Source organism: Taudactylus pleione, unplaced genomic scaffold (genome assembly GCF_031769625.1).
Source record: "Taudactylus pleione unplaced genomic scaffold, aTauple2 ptg000479l, whole genome shotgun sequence".
NCBI classification, from domain to species: Eukaryota; Metazoa; Chordata; class Amphibia; order Anura; family Myobatrachidae; genus Taudactylus; species Taudactylus pleione.
The window spans coordinates 4,613,472-4,635,745 of NW_028284881.1; the positions used below are offsets into that span (position 1 = coordinate 4,613,472).

Below are 22,274 nucleotides of genomic sequence, written 5' to 3' on the forward strand. Positions count from 1 at the left end.
GCGGGCGCTTCGTTTTTAAGTTGTGGCCTCTTTGCCGCTCGCATAGCTGTGGGTTACCACCCACAGCTTATGCGAGCAGCCATGATGATGGTCGCGATGGTCAAGACCATCGCGACCATCGGGCTTGGGACGAGACTCTTGTGGTAGGGTCTCGTGGCCGCAAGCCCCAGAGAGCTTTCGGCTCTAGCAGAGCCGAAAGCTCTCTCACTGATATCATTGGTGATGTCAGTGTGGCCGCCCACAAACGGCAGGCGTTCGCTTGGGAACGCCTCAGTTTGTGAAGCCACCCCCCGGCCACGCCTTCAAAAGGGGTCGAGCTGTCGATCAACATCGTCAGCCGCCCCTTTTGTAGTGAGTCCCGGAGCGAGCACTTTTTGCGCTTGCACCAGGGTTCGCGCGTGCGACCGGGTCTGATTCAGGCCCTGTGTTAGTTAAGTTTTTTCTTTGCTTTATATTAACTCGGGCACTAAAAGCAATAAAATCCTAACAATATGAGCAACGCTGACTCACATACAAAGTGCCCCCAGAACTACACAGACACAGGTGCAGATGCAATTACATATGAACGGTTTTGTTACATGTGTTTGTCTCTCATTTCTGCTCATGGCCCAAGGAGGTGTGAGCAGAAATGAGCATCGAACTGCTTACATACAGTAATTGCCGTTATGTATACATTACATAAAGCACTTCCATTCCTACAACGGGGCTGATTTAGTATTAGGAGCAAAGGAAAAACACTTTGCACCTGAAAACAACTATTAGGGGTCAATTCATTTAGGTGCGATTTTGCAAAAGAGTGTGTTTTATAAAACTTGCATACATTACACGGATGCTTAGTGTCGTATCTATAATGAGTGCAGGGTTTGGGGTGCACACTGACCCCTGGGTCAAGGGGGGCCCACCCACATAGAGTACATTTTCTTTAATACTTCTGGTGGTGGCCATTTACCCAGCAATTTGCGCACCCTCCTCTCTTAATACGCCCCATGTGAATGTGCGCACCCATGAAAAAAATAAAAGAAATGCCAATTCGCGGTTGCACGACTTTTCTTCAAATGCGACCTGAAAGAAGTGCAATAAAAAGTGGGAAAACCATCCGGGACCCCAAAAAAGCGACAACTGAGATAGCAGAACCATATAGTAGGTTGTAAGTGGCCATAAGGGAAGTACTGGAGGTTTTTAAAGGTGACAAATGGCTGATTTTTGAACTTTTCATTTTAAAGTGTTATTTATCAAATTAAACTTTTTCTACCATTTTGGGGTACAGAAAAAAGTGATTTTTCTATGTTTTAATGCCATTTTGTAAAAAGTTGGAATAAACACTTTTACCTCTCATTGCAAGTTCAAAAACCCCTCTCCCATCATACACCTTTTTTATGTTTATTTTTTACTAATTCGTTTTTATTGATATTTTTGAAAAATTACCAACATTGGCTATGATACAAAGCAGTAATGAATAACAGACATACATAGCAAATAGTAATAACTGCAATAACAACATGCAATAAAAAAAGGGGGGAGGGGGGGAGAGTAATCCAGAGACAATGAAACTTCTGATATACACGATAGTAAACAAAAATATAAATAAATAAAATCTGCTCATGTAAAACAAGGCATGAAAGAAGAGTGAACAGAAAGCCAGATCATATACCACAAATTAAGGTAGAGGGCCATTACCTATTGCTGTATCCTGTAATGGTTTGGATGTAGTGAAACCATAACCTCCAGTTAATCAATGGAGAGACAGTGGAAGTGGAGTACTTAAGCCTAAGGGTCTCCATATCATAACTCTTTAATACATATGCAATAATCTTAGAGAGTGCTGGGGGATCAACATTTTTCCAATATTGGGCAATAGCCAATCCGGTAGCAATAAGGATGTGGCCAGTTACATAACTACAATGTGATTGGATGGAGGGTGGATAATGCTGTCTCAGGTGATAGTGGAAGCATAATACCTGTAACTTTAGAACTGAGACTAAAAACTTCAATCCAAAATACTTAGGGTTTTGGGCAAGCCCAAAAGGTATGTAAAAGGGTACCAATCTCACCACAATTTCTGCATCAGAGCCAATAAATATTGGGCCAAAACCTATGCATACGTTCAGGGGTGAGATATACCCCAACTTAACAAGCATTTCCGAATGATTAATGCATTTAGACATTTTAAACACATTCTGGAATATCTTTTCCCACTCTTCATCTGAAAGAGAAATGTGTAGATCCTCTTCCCATTTGGTTTGAACTGATAGTTTGTCTGTTTCATAAAGGGCCATAAATTATGACTCTAGCTGAGGGATTTTTTGTATAACGCAAGGATCGCCCGAAGAAAAGACCCCTCTGAACTAAATCGGGGAAGGGCCCTGGACATATACTGTACATCCAATGTAGCCTATCAAATGCTTTTTCAGCGTCTAACAGTAGGATGCGCATAGGAGTGTATATTTTATCACGGCGTTCTAGAAAATTAAAAACCCGTCTTGTATTGTCAGGGACTTGTCTGCTCAAAATAAAATCCACCTGATCCTGGTTAATCAAACTAGGGAGAAAAGGGTTGTCTATTAGCTAGCACCTTACCAAATATTTCCATATATGAATTTAGTAAAGCAATAGGCTGGTAATTTGAGGAGTGGTGGGATCCTTGCTGGGCTTGGGTATAGTAATAATCCTGGCCTATAGCATTTATTTACAACACCTTTCTAGAGAATTAACCTGAAAACGGACATGTCTTTATTGGCCAAATGATGCAATTGAAGCCCCTCTAAATTACTGCTTATTCATTAGATGGGTGCACCAAAGTTTCTGCACAATGGGCCGGATTCAGTAAGGATGGCTCTATAGCGATCACAGCAGCGATTATGCACCAGTCTCACTGCGAAAATATGCTAATGATTCCTATCGCAATGCCATCGCAGCCTAACTTAAGGACACCCACTTTACCTTACCCACATCCGTAATACTTAGCAAGTCTGCAAAACAATCAGGAACATCGAGTACAATCGGAGCCTCACGCACACTTGCACAAGGTCAGACCTTACTCAGGAATTGCTAACCTCATCGCACGCAGTGAAAGCACAAACTGCGTATGGCATCGCAATGGCTAATTTATGCACACCCCTGTAACGGCATTTAAACGCACTGGCACGCATGCGTTCGCTGACTACCCCCCGTCACCACCCCCAAACGGTAAGTTGATGTCAATCACTCTGTGATGGGTCTGCATAGTCACTGCGATCGCAGTCCCGATCATAATGTAAAGACTTTGGGCACGCACGAAGCATGCGCAGAATGCAACAATCGGCTGATTGCATGAGTAATCGCAGTTGCAATCAGTAATGAATCAGGCCCAATGTCCTTACATTTTTACCATAAATATTTACCCTACCTTTTCACCAGTTTAAGGGGTGTGCACAAAAAAACTTGAATTTCCGCTGTAAAAGAAATGGGAGTTTGTAATTAGCTTGCAGGCAGGGGAGTAGCGAGGGTGGTTCCAGTGGAGCACGTTCCAGATGCCTGCTCTGACCAGGGCGCCAGAGATCAGCCATCCCACGAATGGCAGAGCACCTGCTGAGCTGAACCTGAAACACATAAAGAGATCAGTGCCTCCAGACAGGGATTGCTCCGTCCTCACCATGGCTCTGGGACTGAACGGAAGAGAGGAAGGGTGGATCCACGGGTAACAACAAAAGAGGTGGTCCCCTCCCATCATCACCCCCGGCTTCTCCTCTTTTCCACCTCAGGAGGTAGGTCTCATCTACCACCCTGGCCCAGACGTCAGATGGCCCGGTTTGCACGAAGGAGAGAACATGGCAGCTGTGTCCCTGCTGCTGAGGGGAGGCCTGAGCCGGGTGCTGATGCTGAGAGCCTGGGTCGTGGCGTGGCACCCATGACTGGGAGAAGCCTGAGAGGTGAGTCTGGTGAGGTCACGTCTGACTGCTCTGACACCAATAAGGGGCACTACTATGGCATGTGTATAAGGGGCACTACTGTGGCATAATGTGTAAAATGGACACTACTTAGGCATAACTTAAATAAGGGTCACCACTGTGGCATAATGTAAACTATGGACAGTACTGTGGCATAATATGAACAATGGGGAAGGGCCAAGGAAGAGATAGGGGTACTCCTTGGGCAGCCAGGAGATGCTGGGGATAAAAGAAGAGGAAGCTACAAGTAAGAATGATAATAAACAGAAAAATTGACAGACTTTAACAGTGCCCCCTGCCCTGTCACAGGTCGCACTACCCTAGTTACGGCCCTGGCCTGCCGCATGCCAAGTGCGCCACTGAATGTGTAATATCCTTCATTGCCTGGCATGGGGAAGAGAGCTGGCTGGCAGGCACGCAGCACAACGTAATTGTGTCACACACATCAAGCGCACACATAGGTTAAAGACGACACTGGGAGGCAGAGCAACTGTGCCCACGATGATTAACCTGGTCAGTAATCAGTCCTGACCGGGTGCCATTGAGGGAGGGGGGGGTGTCATTAATTGGCGATCACGTTGGGGGGGGCATTAATTGGCGGCGATCGTAGCAGGCGTGTGTTTGAGAGGGTGCTGGACATTTAGTGTCCCTGTGCACACCAGGTAACCCACCCCGTGCGCACGCCTATGCATGTAGGATTGCTTGAAATTATATAAACAATAATAGTTTATAGGATGGTTTATCAGTATACCGAGGTGCAAACCCTGATCTAAGTAACCAACAAGTATTTATAGGGTACTCTGGGATTTTATGCACATATGCTCCTGAGGAACCTGGTATCATCTTACCCAGGGAAACGCGTTGAGCTACCTTTATGCCATCTGTTGTTTTTTTTTACATGGACTCCTGAATCTTACCTGTGGATATTACTTTGGTTTCGCCGTACTATTTGGACTGCGGCTAAAAACCTTGCCAAGACCAAGCGCTTTCAAACTTTTGGGGAACTACAATAACACCTGGCGAACTTTGCTGCTAAAATCACATGGAGGAGGTCCTAATCTAGTAAGAAAGATAGGAGTATGATAAGTGGCCTATACATGCTATGTAATTTTTAATATGTACTTTATTGAATAAAATATCTTTTATTGATTGATAAAACCTTCCTTTATTAGGTTTCTTTCTTTATTTTCAGCCAGCGCTGGTTCACCTGTATATATTATTAGGATAATAATAAGAGCTTCCGACAGATTGCGGAAGGATCGTCCCCTCGTACAAACCATAAAAGAGCTCAATTAGACGGGGCACATAGAAGCGAGCATGTTTTTTTTTCAAAAAAATGTTTTAATTGAAAGGTCATGGTATACATGAAATACACAAATGCAAGTTAAACAGGACATACTTGTTACACAAAGATTAAAAAAATAAATAAATAAGGTTACTGATTTTATAATAAGGAGGGAAGCCAGGGGGTATGGTGTGGTGAATCAGAGAGAGAGAAAAGGAAAGACAAAATGAGAGAAGGAAAAAGACATAAGGACAGAAATGCAAGAGAAATAGAGAAAACTCAATCCGGAGCTACATCCGGTAACTAAGATAGTTCAGTATTGCTCAAATGAGGAATTACAGTTGTTTAAAGAAATCCAAGGGGTCCAAACTTTGTCAAATCACTTAGAGAAGTTAGATAGTATACTGGTCATATATTCCCTACTGCAGACATACCAAACCCTGGAGATTATTGTTTGAAGATAAAGAGGGACAGTTTTTATTCCAATCAACTGCCAAGTAGTGGCAATGACTACACTGAAGTGCCAAAAGTCATGGGATAGATGCCTAGCATTGTGTAGGACCCACTCTAGCCCAGCAAAGTGTATCAACTCGATGTGGCATTGATTCCACAAGTGGACAGAAGACCTCTGGAGAGATGTTGACTGGTCCAATGCCATCTGGATAGCTTTCCACAGCTCCCTGATATTTGTAGGTGCAGGATCATTGGTGCGAATGGACCTCTCCACTATGTTACATAAATGCTCGATTGGGTACGAACGTGATGGTGACACCATTCATCAGATCTCACCTCGAAACAATTCTGGACAACTAAATTGTCCCTCAATGTCATGGTGCTAGTACCCGTGGAATGTGTCCTGGCTTTATCCAAACTAGCAATGGTCTGTGTTATTTATTACCATTTGTGTCATTTGTAACTGATTTATGAACTATTGTAGACTATGGCCCTGATTCAGCTACAGATGGAATAGCTAAGAGGATTGCTGATATGGTAATGCAGCAGGAGGCTGCCAGTTTACGTGCAGGCTAGCACACCTATTCTGCACATGTGCAGAACAGGCCTGGCACCTGCCCCGATTCCCGATCATGTGTTTACAATATGTCCGATCCATGACTCATGCAGTACACACTGTCAGCCATGTCATAGTAAAGTGTAATCATAGAATTGGTGGGCTTTTCCAGCAACTGACTCCAAAATGCCCTTTAGAATTTCCTCCATTACATCTGCTTAGATCAGGGATGGGGAACCTCAGGCCCGGGGGCCGTGTATAAGGCCCTCGGAATCATTTAGTCTGGCCCTCTGAGCTTTTTTCTGCTAGCCTCATTTGGATAGAAGGGTGCCTATAATGGCACCCTGCAGCCAGAATCTATGCAGCAGTGCCACCTGGGGCCTCCTTAGAACGCTTCAGACGGTCACACGCTGCCCTTACAGCTCCCCGGAGCATCCTCATCCAGTCACAATCTCTACGATAGAGGAGGAATGTATTAAGAAATTGTATTCATTTAAGCCATTACCTATCCTAATTTCGACAGCGTTAATTTGTCTGGAAATCAATCACCAATGAACATTTAAACAATATGCCAGCGGTTCCCAAACTTTTTCAAATCACGGCGCCCTAGGAGTTTCAGCATTTTTCCCAGGGCACCCCTGGGCCAAAAGTTTCTTATTGAGATTCAGCAAAAATGAAATGAAGTAAACTGTGCTTATATGTCACCCTTACAGTAGGCTCAGTTATGTGGTGGATTACAGGGCTGCGATTCATTTTGTCCAGAATTTTTGTTTTATTGGCAGTCATTAGCACTGGTTTTGGCTATCATACTGACTAAAAATAATTTTATTTGGTACTGGACCACCAACCTAAGGCACCCCTGCAAGTGCCATGAGGCACCCCAGGGTGCCACGGCACCCATTTTGGGAACCACTGCAATATGGTCTTGCGAAGACCTACACACAAGAATACATACAGTAGTGGTATTCTACAGGTTGTCCTCCAGCTGCTGCTGAACTACACATCCAAGCATGCACATTTTTTTAGCATGCCCTAATAGCAAAACTCTGGCAGGGCATGCTGGGATTTGTAGTTCCACAACACCCGAAGGGCCGCATGTTAAACACACCTGACATACAGCATTGTTTATATGTATGGTGGACAACTGCTAGGTATTATAGGAATATGGGGGAGAGTGGCACCTTAGGCTACATGCTACCCGCTGCTACAATAAAAAAAATAAAATAAAATAAATAAAATGGAATCCATCACTATAACTCTCCATGTGAAACTAAAAAAGAAATCAAACCAATATAAATCATATACATAAGCCAGTACAGTAAAAATACATAACACGGCATAATTCATGCACTTTGCATAATTTTATTTTAATTTCAAAAATACATAAAAAAAATAATAATCTCACACATGGAATTTATTACACATTACATCAATGCTTGTAGCCAGGCAACTGAACAAACACACTGGACGTTCCTAGAAGAGGTGCCTTTCCAACCACATTGATACGATGTATCTAATTTCCACTTTCTTGAACTGGACTCTGAAATCCTTTGATGTTTCTCTATGGTGGAAAATTAGGTTATGAAGTTTTGTAAAATGGAATTGTCTTTTAAAGTGCAATAATTTATTTTAATGGAAATAAGAAAAATAATGGTTTTTTTTAAAGGTTTTCTGGATGTTAAACAAGTGCAAAAGGGTCTTACTGAAACACAGGTGTAGAACAAAATATCTAATATACAGAGGGGGACATAGATTTATCCCTAGTGGCATATCTGATTCTTATACATAAATGGCAGAACAAGTAAGACAGCAGCAGTGCCTGTAACAGACTAGTCCTTAACAAATAACATACTGTAGTGGATAGAATAGCAATTATGTGGTCTTAGGTTCATTTTATTGTACAACAAGGGGCAGCGCACAGCTCAGTTTTATACAATGCAATTGCTATTATAGATTTAAATGAAAAAACACTTTGCATCATTCATCGACAGAACATCTGACAGGATTCCACCAAATAATGTGTATGATAAAGGAAAGGTCCTATTTGGAGAAATACAATATAAATGAAGTGTACTGGGAAGTATTCAAAATGTTATTTAGTTATATTGTTCTCATTTAAGAGGATTTGATCATAAAGAAAATGTTCTGTGATTTTAAGTAAAGGTGTCACTCAGAGCTACAAATCTTGAATATAAAATGTAAATTTCCATAAATTAGTCCTCTGTGTATCTGCATATGAGAGGTCTCATGTGGCTATATCTTGTTAAGTAACAGAGACTTGCAGCTATAGAAACATTTTTTACAAAAAAAAAATCCTAAAAAAATGAGACATTCGATTACAGTTTTGTGCATTGAAAATAATAAATATTATAAAATAGATTTAACACAGGTGACGTGCATAGATTAGAGTACATTGCGTAGAGCAGTCATTCACTGGCCATAATATTGGGATAACTAAATAAAGTGTAAACATTAAAATTTCCATTCAGGAAAAAATGGTTTGTTAGACGTAAATCCGCTGCCAGAAAACCCATCAGAATGCGACTCTTTGTTAGACTTATAGCCCTGTACATTTGGGCATTAAGCAACAAGATCTGCTAAAAGCCAAAAGAAAACCTTGTCTCCTCGCTTTAGAGTATTTAGAGAGTGCTCACACAGCTTCCCTGCAGCATAAAGTACTATGTGCTGTACACTAATGCTCCTTAATACCCCAGGACATGCTAACATATCCGTAAAGCCAATAAATATCAGAATGTGTGTACACATGGCCATTATCTTGTCAGAACTGCCCATGTTAAAGTGCATTTACAGTAGTAGGCTGTAAGGATAGCAGTTGTATGCCATATTTTATCACCCATGTGTGCCAGCCCTTTAGTAGACAGAATTTCAATAGTGATAAACCTACTCAAACAAATTCAGTGTACAAAAATAAGGAAAAGGGAAAAAGAAATGACTTGGCCAACTTCTCATTAGAGACTCGAAATGTTAGTTATTTGAACTTCATCCTGCTTATAAAAAAACCAGGACGGCAGCTGATTGTGGAATGTTTTGTTCCATGACCTCTCTCCGGTTGCGTTTCACAATGCTAACTAAATACGAGTTATCCAGTTACTCCTTGGTCAAGGGTTTGATCCATATGATCCGTTATTATCCTGTAATGAAAATGAGTGTTTGCTTACAAATCCTGATAAATTTGTCATTGTACCAGATCTATTCACATTATAAATTCAGAAAAATGGAAATGAACAGTGTGCAGTGGTAACGGAAAAGGTGGAACGTGAGGTCTGTATTGCTGGATCTACACACCTCTACCAAATGGCTACTCTACCACAAAACTAGTGTCATCATTCTTTATTTTTACGGGTAACCTATCTTTGATACAACCCAGAGCCATACACATGCAAACTAGGTAGGAAGCGTACTAGAGGCGAGGTTTGATGACTTCACTGTATCTTGAGTAGAGGAAGGTCACTGGGAGGGGTAGCCAATTCAGCACATAATGAGCCTGTACCCAACGAAGGGCAAGCACACACAGAGTCGCAGAAAGGGACTACAAGACCAGGGACAAGGAGCACTAAAAGCAAGGATAGTGCTGGAGAGGAACATGAGGAAAGAGGATCCCGCATGTGATGGCTTACCATGTTAAGAGGCGGCAAGAACAGTTAGAGGTTGAACTGTAGAATTATGAAGGACAGGAGGATAGAAGAATGGAGATTTAGGAGTAGGAATTGTAAGCTTAGATGAAAAGGTGCGTTTTGAGTGAATATTAGAAGGTGGCAAGATTGGAAGAAAGTCTAAGTTGGCGAGGGAGTGAGTGCAGGGAAGCCAACAGAGAGCGATTAGAAAGGAGAATGAGATGGGCATCAGCGTTCATGACGGACCGAAGTGGTGACAGGGGACTAAAAGAGGGGGCCAGAGAGGAGGAGGTTGAGGCGGGAGATGATGAGTGCATGGATATGGGTTTTGGTGGTATTTGCGGTAAGAAAGGGCAGGATCTTAGAGATATTTCAGAGTTGGAAAGATTGAGATATAGATTGAATGTGTGGGTTGAAGGATAGGAAGGAGTCTAGGGGGTCAATCCTATTAGGTGCGAAAATGCGAGTTGCTATTTTCACTTCGAATCCAATTAGCAACTCGCCCTGAATCAGTCAGACTGAATTCGCAACTTTCCACTAGCACCTCCTTGAGGTTGAGAGATGGTAAGGAAAATCTTTATTTTAAAAGGTAAAAATGTGGGGACACTGTGCTGAACCCACTGGACACCCCCCTTAATGACTAATTAGGCATTTGTAAGTTTCCAATTAGCTTAATTAGTCCAATAATTACATCATTGTTTGGGGTTATAAAAAAAAAAAAGGCCTCAAATTACCACAACATCTATTAAAAAGTAGATGCATCATGGGCTCTTCAACAATTGGGGCTAAAGTCACTATACACTTCTTTTCAAAGCCGATGCAGCTGCAGCAGTTTAGGCATATGATTTAAATGGGCAATTATATTCAAAAGAAAACCTGCCTGCTTTTGTATTGAATATAATTGCCCCTTGAAATCCAGCTGAAGATGCTTTGACTTTGAAAAGTGCCACAAAGTAAATTTAGCCCTTGAAGTTTAAGATTCAACTGTACATATATAGATTACCAGTCTGTGAAACAAAGGAAAATCTCTCACCAATTCCTCATAATCTTCCACGTGTTTATATTTCTTTTCTCTGTAATAATGTCTTTTCTTAAAGAAATGGAAGACAATGACATCACACAGCACAGTTGCCTAAGAAACAAATGGAAAATACTAAATAAGTTGAATGAAAATCATGCACAGCCTGCAAGCCACCTAACATTCTACAGATATTGGGAACCCTTCCCACCCTCCTCATCTACTACAGGCTTATAGACACTACTCTAGCTGGTTTCTATGTCAAGACCCTCATACATCTACGGCCCCGATTCCCAGTTCTGCTGATCCAACCCGATCATCGGCAGCCATCGATGATTGACGATCCATCTGTGAAACAGGAAAATTCAACATGTAAAAATACCCGTGACTTGTCATCAACCACTTCCGTATTGGAATCAGGAAATCGAGATTTTCAACATGTTGAATATCCGGTATTCCCCCGACCCCACCGTCGGCAGAATGGGGAACTACGGCAATCAGTCGCAGATGTATGGGTCCCATTAGTCTTAACTATTCCCATGCATTCTTGTATTCAGTTACTACACAAGTCCCGACCACATCTGCTGGGAAACATTCTGCCCCATGTTTTATAAATTCTCTTATTACACTCCAAGGTCCTTTTCTCCTGTTGCTGATGACATTAGATCCCCAATCATTCTGTATTGTGCTTCTAGATGTGTGTCCCATATATATATTTGGTATTTTGAGGTATTTAATTTAAGATTGCATATCTTAGCCCATGCCTTGATTTTTTATAAATAACTACATTACCCTCTTACAAATCTATTAGCTGCAAAAACGCATAACTTCCCTTGTAAACCACATGTGATATCACTAACAAATACATTACCACATGATCTCTGAGGTTCTCCCTTGAATAACAGCCCCTCCTCTGAGCTCACAGCACGGACTACAACACTCTGATTCCTGTCCTGTAGCATAACATTTACTCAGTCTGAGTACAGTAGTGAGGGTGTTCATTTAAATCAAACATAATAGCCAATGCATTCTTCGTCATCACATCAAATGTTCAAAAACTGTTCTTGCACTGGTTGGGTATAAGTACTCGTATATCACACATGTTTGACATGAACCTGCTACATATGCTACTGGGGCAGAGATGAAAGCATCTCAAGATGGCCCAGACTTCACATAGAAGTGTAAAGACACCATTTTTATGTGTGTTTGATTTGATTTGTAACACATTTTACATCCAAGCAAAACACCCCCAATGTTTACATTGAGGAATCCATTGCTATAAATGTACTTATAAAAGACACCGGGAGTTTAGTTGGAGTTCTTCTTTTAAAAGCTATGAATAAGGTACAAACAAGTTCACATAAAAAACAACCACTAACTTATTGCTACAGTCGGTTCTCTAGATCTACCATAGTCCACAAAGGGTCTAAAGGACTAAAATGTCTGATTTCCAATCTCATCTACTTGTTCTGCCTATTAAAAAAGCTGACTGATTACGGATGCACTTCCCCAGTATCCTTACCATTCAGACAAAATATCAGGGTGGGCTTTAGACAACCCCCTGGCCTGTTTTAAACTAGGAGAGGGAAGAGCGGTGTAAAACTTAGACCCATATAAACCCTGGTGGATCCAGAACATATGGCATAACAGGTAATACAAGGATCAGCCTTATTTTTATCCCTTGAACGGCATTAACATTTTTAGGGTATTGAATTCTTCATCTGTATTTACTGAGTGTTCTACAGATTTAATATTACCATTTATTCAATAGCCATTTGAGATGAAAACTACTATTCATTTTAAACAAAAAACTGTAGTAATAGGCAACGAAGCATATCAACCCAACACTCACCACCCCAAGCAGCGCAACACCAGATCCAATGTTGATCATCGTTGGAATGATGTCAAATTTCCCTGCCTAAGAGAACAAAAATTCAATCAACAGTGCAACCCCTATGGGATAAAGGAGCGGAATTCATTCTTCCAAATGTCAAAATAATGCATCCAAAAAATCTAATAAATGAACCTGGGGGGAATCCAATTAAATCCTGCAGCCAATTACCCGCCCCACACGAAGAAACACTATTCAATTAAATAGCATTTTCCCTGTGAGGTAAATCAGGGGTTAATGCGTGGAAACCCATTGTTAACATGTAAACTGCGTTAAACCCCCAATGGTGTCTTTTTCTCGCTGACTTTTCTCCTGAAGCTGCGACAAACAGTCCACCTAGGGGAGATGACGCGCGGCCGATTGGATTCCCCCCTTGGTATAAATAAAAATATGAGATCTGGTCCACAGATGTATGTCTACGCAGACCAGGGCCGAAACTAGGATATCTGTCACCCGGTGCAAGGTAGCAATTTTACGCCCCCTCCCTTCCCGTACCTGGATTTTGTCCTTGCTCCTCCATAAGGCAGTGCACTAGTCAAACGTCCCTGGTATAGTGACTTACATTATTCCACACACAATAATGCCCATTACACATTGTGCCACACACTGTATGTCTATTTCCAAAGTGCCACTTACATATTTGCCCGACACCATTTTATGCCCCACAGTAAGGCTTCTAATTACTTAAAATTACCTGCTCATTGTCAGAGGTGTTTTATGCTCGTTGCCAGGGGGTTCCATGCTAGTTGCCAGGGGGATTCATGCTCGTTGCTATGGGGTTTATGCTCATTGCCAGGGGTTACATGCTAATTGCCATGGGGTTTATGCTCATTGCCATGGGGTTTATGCTCGTTGCCAGGGGGTTTCAAGGGAGAAGATGCAGCTTTCAGTATCTTCTCCTGGCACTTGCGCTGGCCTAACAGACACTAGAGGTCCAGAAAGGACCTCTAGCATCTGTCTCCTCCTTGGCGGCGGCCATTTTTGGATAGCCGTTTTCTGACTCTCCAGTCCCCAAGCCACAGTGAGTCATCCCTTTTTCACCCCCTGCATTCCGGCACCCGGTGCACGTGCACCTCTAGCCCCCCCCTAGTTGCGGCCCTGACGCAGACAACAAATACAAATATTATACCCCTGTCTCCTGCACACGTTAATATACAAGTTATAAAGGTCTGTGCTAATTTCGTCCTCTGACATAGGGGTTGATTCTGCGTGTGCATGGTGCTGAAGCAGCCTGATTTACCACCTTATACTATCTGCTATTTATTATTTACAGTATGGAGATAATGCTATATATAGACATAGTGGCAAACAGATAACTGTACAAAAGGAAGGAAACCGTGGCCTTAATGATCTGAGCAAAGTACCTGTCATGTGAGTGGCCTGTAAAAAGGGAATTAAGACTGCACAAGGGGGGGATGGTGAAGTGACACTGCAGTTTTACATGTTGTGATGATATCAGTAAGAAGTTACGAGGATGTATCAATAATCTACTCTCAGGACCCCAACATCACAACCTTTAGACAGTTATGGTCAACATGGAATCCAGAAATAGGTTTTTTTGTTTCTTTCTGCAAGAAAATTTAACAAATGGGAGTAATACACTGCAGTACTTCGCAGAGAGTGTGTAGAGTATCCCACATTCTGACAAACTCCCTGCCCAGAATATAAAAACCCACAGCACCATCTTCAGGGTGAGAGGATGTACTTTAAAACAAAGCTGCATTTTCTGTAATAAGGAAGGTCAAAAAGCAGAATATTTTCCAGTTGTTTATTACTATTACACCTTAATACTCATTGTGCTTGACAACAGCTGAAAGTGCAAATATGCTTTATAGTGTTAAACAGACATAACCGTGCAATAGTAAATTATAGGCGTCACACGTTAGACTTACAGTTCCAAACACCAGGATGTCAAAGCGGATTCCATAGACTTTCATGAGTGTTCTTGATTCTATGTTCTTAGAATCCTTGTAATATTTAGCAAACCTGAAATGTAGGTGTCAAATAAGTTACATGTTAACCCTTTATTTTATTTTTAGGTAGCCATTTTGTGAGCTGAACCAATGCTCATAAGAATACAGCTATTAACTTCTTCACTGTCAAGGACAAGTGAGACTCATCCAAAACAATGAACGGGTTCAACTTACATGAATAAAGTTCCCCCTCACAGTTGCGGTCGCTCAGACCACAGTGAAGAGAAGACAAGGATGGGGGAGTTCATGCTGTTATCACCCTGAGATGGTGGAGACTTCATTAAGCTTCACCCGTTCCAGAGCTTTTACATGACAGGAAACAGAAGAGCAAGCATTACGGTCCCGGGGACCCCTCCATTTAAAAAAATGGGGTCCTACTTCACTGGTTCTGGGTCCCATCACATATTATGGAAGGTGAGAGCAGGCAGCAGTTGGGACAGTGCTGGTCAGCCAGGTGTGTATCCATCGTAAGGCGTACTGACAACTTACTAATTTAACAGCCAGTCTAAGGGAAATGGGTATTAAAACTTGCAGTTCACCCCTGAAATTTAAGTTCCTTATGAATGTTCAATACAAAACTTTTTTGGGCATGTTTGTATGAACCTGTAGCCATGAGCTTGGCCTGGAGTTGGGAAAGGAGTAAGGTGATCATACCTGCAGTTTGACCAAGCATGCACACTGCATATAGGGACACAGGGATCTATTCATGAAGCCCTGTCTAGCTAAAATCAGGGCTCTTCTCTGCTTCGTGCTATTCATGGAGCTAGTTTACCATGGAGAAGTGTATTACTTCTCCATCGTTACCCATGCTCCATGCCTGCATCACATTACCATACTATTGTATGGTGAGTGAGATTCATGAAGGAATGGAAAGCTCAGCTTTCCCTTCCTCTCCTGCGGTACAGATTAGCCATCTCAGCATTGCGTTATCTGTACAGCAACCCGGAGAGAGCAGGGAAGCAGCATACTTCCCTACTGTCTGCCAGGCACCGGCTCCGCCCCCTTTTCCCAGCGTCCATAGCAGCAGGTCTGATGTGACCTTCTGCTTTCAGACGTCTGTGCATGCACAGTGAGGAGCAGGTCTGTCTTCTCACTGCGCTACAGGGATCGTGGAGGGGCTGATCAGCATCCGAGGACGTAGGACAGGTAAGTGTACATGAATGGATACTAAACTTCACTATATATCGCATCGATGTGATGAGATATATAGCGATATCTTTTAGTAGCCACTTCATGTTCTATATGAATAGACCCCATAATTACTAAGCATATTTTAAGTGCAGAAGTAGCTTGGTAAATATGTCCCTATATGTTGCTCTCAAAGTAAAGATGCCCCAATGGGTGCTACTGTAACTACAAATATTAATGTGTACAGGGATTTATATAGATTTCCAATTCACTTCACAATAGAATAAGCCTTCTGTTCTTTACCTGGCTGTGACTGTCTGGTGGGTGATGTACAAATGACCAAGGTCCATCAGTGGTATATTACAGAAAGCATCTTTTCAGCCTTCTCACACATTTAAGGCCCTATTCATCATCACTTAATTGTACAAAAGTGGGTGAAAATTCACATTTTCACCTACTTTTGTAGAAATTAAGTGTCAGGGCTATTCATTAACAGTGTAATGCAGGAGATATCACCGATATCTCCTGGTTACATTTCTTCCCCGATAATTTCCACAGTGCCCATACTTCAGTACTATATAGTCCCCAAACTTTAGTACTGTATAGTCCCCATACTTTAGTACTGTATAGTCCCCATACTTTAGTACTGTATAGTCCCCATACTTTAGTACTGTATAGTCCCCATACTTTACAGTACTAAAGTATGGGGACTATACAGTACTAAAGTATGGGGACTATACAGTACTAAAGTATGGGGACTATACAGTACTAAAGTATGGGGACTATACAGTACTAAAGTATGGGGACTATACAGTACTATAGTCCCCATACTTTACTATGGGGATGTGAAAATTGTGTAATTCATCAAGTTCCGAACAAGCATTTTGGCATACAGCAGCTTGTGCAAGAGAAGGGATCTTTTCAGAACCATCCCGTTGTTACAGACCTCCATTCCCCCTTCTCTCCTCAAACACTGAGGAATGAAGAGTAGCAGGGTACCAGAGGGGGGGTCCGCGGCTGCGGGAAGGGGGGGGGAAGCATCAGACCCGACAGAAAGGGATGTCCCAAAGATGGATGTGAACCGGACATACCCACTATGGTTAGGCTGCAAGGGGGTTATGGTTAGGCTGCAGGACAGGTGGGTTAGGGGTTAAGTTCAGGACACTTTCTGACCCAATTCGCTGTCAGTATTTTGACCACTGGGATCCCGTACCCAACCCTTTATACTATACCTTTTTTTAATGATTTGGAGTTATTCACCAAGTATCCTTACATTAGTAGATTCAATCTTTTGCTAACACACATACATTTGTACACATTAGAATATACAGCAAGGATTATAAAACCTTTTTTTTAATATAATATTCTCTAATGAACAAGAAACTTTAATTACAAAATGTTTGACTATGTAACACCTGCTGCAGGGTTTAGAGTTGGAGACCTAATATCAGAGCAAAGTTCATTTCTATCCCTAAAGCTATATAAAAATAAATGTATGCAAATAGTGCCTGTATACTATGTATGAAAAGTAGAAACACCGACCCGGAAATGTAGTATACTGGAAGCAGGGCTGTAGCTAAAGTGGTGCGGTCGGTGCCTCCGTACAGAGCGCAACATTGCTGAAGGCGGAACACTGACCTCCCACCATCTCATATATAATAGTGTTCTTTCACTTTCTTTAATCCAGCGCCAGGTGGCCGCTGTTGCGTGTCCGCGGCGCCCAGCACAGAGGAGGGAGACAGCCGCAGCCTCCCCGCCTCCTTCTGACGTCCTGTGAGTTGTTACAAGAGGAGAGGAATCTCTAAAGCTCCATCTCCCCTGCCTCTAGTCACTGCAGCGATCAGGTGACCAAGCCTGCAGAGGCGAAACGCACGTCCATCCGACGGGCTGTCCACATGCAACCAGCCCAAGTTTGATACACCACGAGCAGCTGTTCTCCCGCAGCCACACGCAACGGGCTGCTCACCTATTACAGCCTAGCTGAGATTTCTCTGACAGCCGCATTATCGCATCCACTTCTACACCAGGTATCTTTTTCTGCCTATCACTCCAGCGCTCTCTCATTCAAGCCGGACTTACACTCTCCCTCTGCAATGGTTTAATAGCAACAGATGGGAGATACGGTCAGGAGCGGGGACAGCAGAAGCGCTTAACCTGTTGTTTCCCTGGGGATCTTGTCCACTCCTCTCTCATCCCTTGTTCGATATCCATATAGATAAGGGAAAGTAGAAGGTGTGCAACACAGCTTGTCCCCAGGCTTTCCTTTAATTTCTGCAACACAGTGATTTAACCCTGTGGTATTTATCAATATATAAAGCGGGTATCATTTGTATTACTATGTGTAAACCTAGGAATGTTATATCCATTGTGTACCGATTTTTTACTATTAACCTTTAGGTATCCTTATACACCAAGCAGGTTTCCTTTGCATTATTTTGTGTATACCTGCATTTGCTATATCTAGTACTCAGAGATATAAGACTAATATTTCCCAGGGGGAACTTTGTTACAGGCTTTAGAATGATGGGACAGAATTAGGCTAAGAGATTTATATGCTTTACATAAACTACATGATCAACTATATCAGTTTCAATCGTGAGCATATAGCTGCTATGAATTACATGTGTTCACATTAAATTCCAATTGGATTAGTGATATTAGGGAATATGAGCACAATGATTCAGGTATAATGCACAGCTGTTCTGATTTTTGTAGTGCTTGAATTGGTCTCTAAGATATTTAATGAGATCATCCAAATATTCTACATCTTATGTAGGTGGTGTATCTACTCTGGTTCCCTGATGAATTAATTTAAATTAATTTTTTATTTCATTCTTTGACCGTACAAGGGAACTGTGTGAAGAATATTTTTGCCACATTTATGTAAATATTGTATTAATTATTGATGTGTATTTTTATGACTATTTGTCTTTTGTGATCCTGGGTAATAAGTGTATCTATTACATACTCTTTTATTGTATAATTATTAAAGGTGAAGTATTATTAATTTATTATCTAATTTTTCTTTTCGATTGCTTTTCTATTTTCCAAGAGTGCACCAGTAAGACTACATTTGTTCTTCTGCTTCTTTGCATAAACAGTTGATAGTGTTTCTCACAAATATTTTCTGGTGCACCACCAACCAAGTAATAGTCTTACTTTATTTTTTAGTTAAGACCGGAATGTTGGTTTCTGATTGACCAGTGCAGACTCTACCCAAATCTTCTCTCTAGTCACTGCCTTTCAGTGCACGCACGGACGGACTAATGACGTCATGCCGTGCGTGCTCTTTTGTGTGCCTGCGGCTGCATGTGAAGGAGAGGGAGAGGAGACTGAGAAGAGCCGAGGAGGAGCAAAAGCACAGGAGCAGGGGGACGCTGCAGAGTGTGTAGCCTGCCCTCAGCTTGTGCTTGGAGAAAGACCCAATGTGACAGCTGAGCCTGAACCCTGAAGCAGAGAAGAGGGGACGCTTCCTACAGTAACTAGGCTATTAGGTAAGTGTGTGTGTATTTATATATATATATATATATATATCTAGTGATTTTTGTTAAATAGGCAGTCGGAGGGAGGGGGGGTGCACCAATGAACTTTCTCGCACAGGGCATTAAAATGTCTAGCTACGGCTCTGACTGGAAGCACTTCAAACAAATGACCCTCTCTCTGAAGAAACTATCTTTAATTAAATCTTCTCCATAAATGTGCAGGTTAATGCTTGAACCACTGTGTGTAGAAATCACTCTGTATTTGTGTTAGCTTTTTATATTTACTTGCCTGAAATTATATCCAGGAGACACATTGTGATCCAATTCTCTATTGTCCAAACGCCGGAATGAGTACTTTGGAACACAATCTATATGCCTCTTGTCCAGGTCACAGTTCCAACTAATCTGGATTCCCATAACTCCACCCTTAAAGACAAACAAATACAATACACTGAGTGCAGTGCTTTAATGCTTCATTTCGGAAGTCACTTGTATGAGGAAGTTCCCATAAATCGGAGTGCCTTGCCTTTCGGTCATAGCACCTCCTTCTGTGGTGCTACACAGAAACATAGTTATTCTGCGCCAAGGGAAAAAACGAAACCCAGACATAGTTATATACGATCTCTCTGTACAGGCTTATGGGCTTGTGTCTGTCTCTCTTCTCCTGCTCCCAGTCATTTCTCAGTTGTCTGGACCAATCAAGGCCCAGTGATGCCATGTGAGGTTCTGATCATAGCCATAGATCATGTGTGATAAGTCATCTTGCAATAAACTGAAAAATAGACTGAGAGGACGTCAGTAGATTATGAGACAGAGACAAGCAACAAGGTCTAATGAATAGGGAGGTCAAAAAGTAAACGTAAGCTGGGTACACACTATAAAATATCGTATGATATATTGCTCCGATGGGGATCGGAATGATATATCGTGCGGATTGTATAGTATGTACGCCAGATTGCAGGTGCCCCCAGTTGTTAATCATATTGTCCTATCTGCGATGCTGCTTCATACAGCATGTAACGATACATTGCGCCTTCGTACACCGGATCGTGAAGTGTGTATGGCACGCGTGATATATCATTACATCGCATCGTTCTGGGTGCATACATCGTATAGTGTGTACCCATCTTGAATTACAACTTTATGGAGGCAGCGTAAACGTCTTCAGCAGGAATATTACACATTAATAGGTTACACTAGAAATACAAAGATGCAGCCACTTCTGAGTGCAGCTATCACCATTACCAGCAGTCATTTACACAGCTCTATCCATTGTGCAAAAGTCCAATCTGAAATTATCTGGATCTCTGCATGTGCTCACTCTCAAGAGTCCGCAATTCCATCTCCCCAATCACAGCACACATCCCAATTACACTTACTTAGCTGCAAGTGCAGAACCAGCTGACATGTGTACGCGACTGAACAGCCTGTATATATCTTAGATGCATGGGCCGTGCAGCTGCGTGGTGAGCGAGCCTGAATCAGGACCACTGTAATCAGAAATTTATCTTTACATACTTAGCCCAATTGCTCTTACCTCCTACTAACATGCTTTGTATCCTTAGTATATAATAGCCACAAAACCTACCCATCGCTTGCCTTATCCCCTTCACCCTTTGTCTAATATAAATGTATACCTCTAAACATGATCCTCTCAATCACCTGTATAGCCATGTTCTGGAAAGACTCTCCAGCCTCCTGCACTAGGCTGCCCAGCCGAAATATAGGGCAGAACGGATTTCTTACACGATCATACACGCAGGTTTTCAGGTACTCAGCACTTATATTTGGCAAAATGTTTCTCCTATAAAATAATCCATTTAACATTAGTTTCAGAGTCAGATACCCAGTTTTTTTAAACAAATAAATGACACAGTAAACTGCAGGTGTTAAAAAGAAAAAAAAAAAAAAAAAGAAAAATGAATTATTGTGTTCTATACATTTGGAGGTTGAGCAATAAATTCCATACGGTCCACTCCTGGTGGGATCAGGAGTGTTCCCAAGCACCGCAGAATGGGCTGGAATAGGTGGGGATTGCATGTGTATAAGGGAAAATCTCCTGGTCTACATGGCACTGGGGAACTGCTAAAGCTCAAACAAACTACCAGAAACTTACAACACATTTGAAGGAATTGTAGTAGTCTTCTAGACAAAGTCAGAAATGGTTTTACAAATTTCAAAATTTGCTAAGTGATAAAACAACTTATTGATTCTGTCCACTTAACCCCTTGCCTTGGATTATACTGTCCCACAAAAAGGTCTTTTGGTTTGGGGGGATGGGGGGGGGGGCAGGGGGGGGAATATAATATAAATAAAGGATTACATATATAGTGAATATAAGGAGGGGATTCACTTAACAGTGGGGGGCCAATTGACACTAGGGGTGAGGGTGGGATAATCTATTACCACTAGGGGGTGTGGTGCAAAACACACCCCCTAGGAATATTTGCTTAAATAAAATATTTGAATATATTTAAAAATTTACTTTTTTAAACTTTATTAAATTAAAAAAATAAATACATTCTGAGCGGTTTTGGGGCAAAAATGTGTCAAAGGCTAAACTGTCCTGAATTTGCCACATGGATGTGTTTCCACCAATGAGGAGATCAAATGTGATAATTTCATGCCACAAAAATAAATAAAAGAATAACCTGATGACTACAATAAGTGCATGCAGCCAATCATTGCCCAATTGCACCAACTGGGTTTCATGAAAACAAGTTAATTGGCCTGGATGCAAAATGACCATATATGCCCAAATTGTCAATCCGTGCGAGTGCCCAAATTGAACAGAGATCCAAACTTAAATGTGTGTATTCGACTTAAATTCAGCAGTACGTCCACATAAAGTCTAAAGACCCCATATATCAGCGATAAGATTGTCGCAATTCCCTGATCCCCAGATGCCAGGGTCGGGGCATCGGTGA

At 41.8% G+C, this 22,274-nt stretch overlaps 1 protein-coding gene across 1 annotated transcript in view; it reads right to left on the minus strand.

Annotated features, from left to right (window-relative positions):
• Positions 1–7,360: 7,360 nt before the first annotated feature.
• The window catches only part of P2RX4 (purinergic receptor P2X 4), a 45,897-nt gene continuing 30,983 nt past the window's right edge, over positions 7,361–22,274 (minus strand). The window contains exons 7-12 of the mRNA XM_088449188.1: positions 21,010–21,151; positions 19,637–19,773; positions 14,657–14,750; positions 12,726–12,791; positions 10,889–10,987; positions 7,361–9,372 (exon numbers count right to left, since the gene is read on the minus strand). Of these exons, the coding sequence (XP_088305314.1) occupies positions 9,340–9,372; positions 10,889–10,987; positions 12,726–12,791; positions 14,657–14,750; positions 19,637–19,773; positions 21,010–21,151 (571 nt within the window). The 3' untranslated portion in view covers positions 7,361–9,339. The remainder of the gene's footprint in view (positions 9,373–10,888; positions 10,988–12,725; positions 12,792–14,656; positions 14,751–19,636; positions 19,774–21,009; positions 21,152–22,274) is intronic.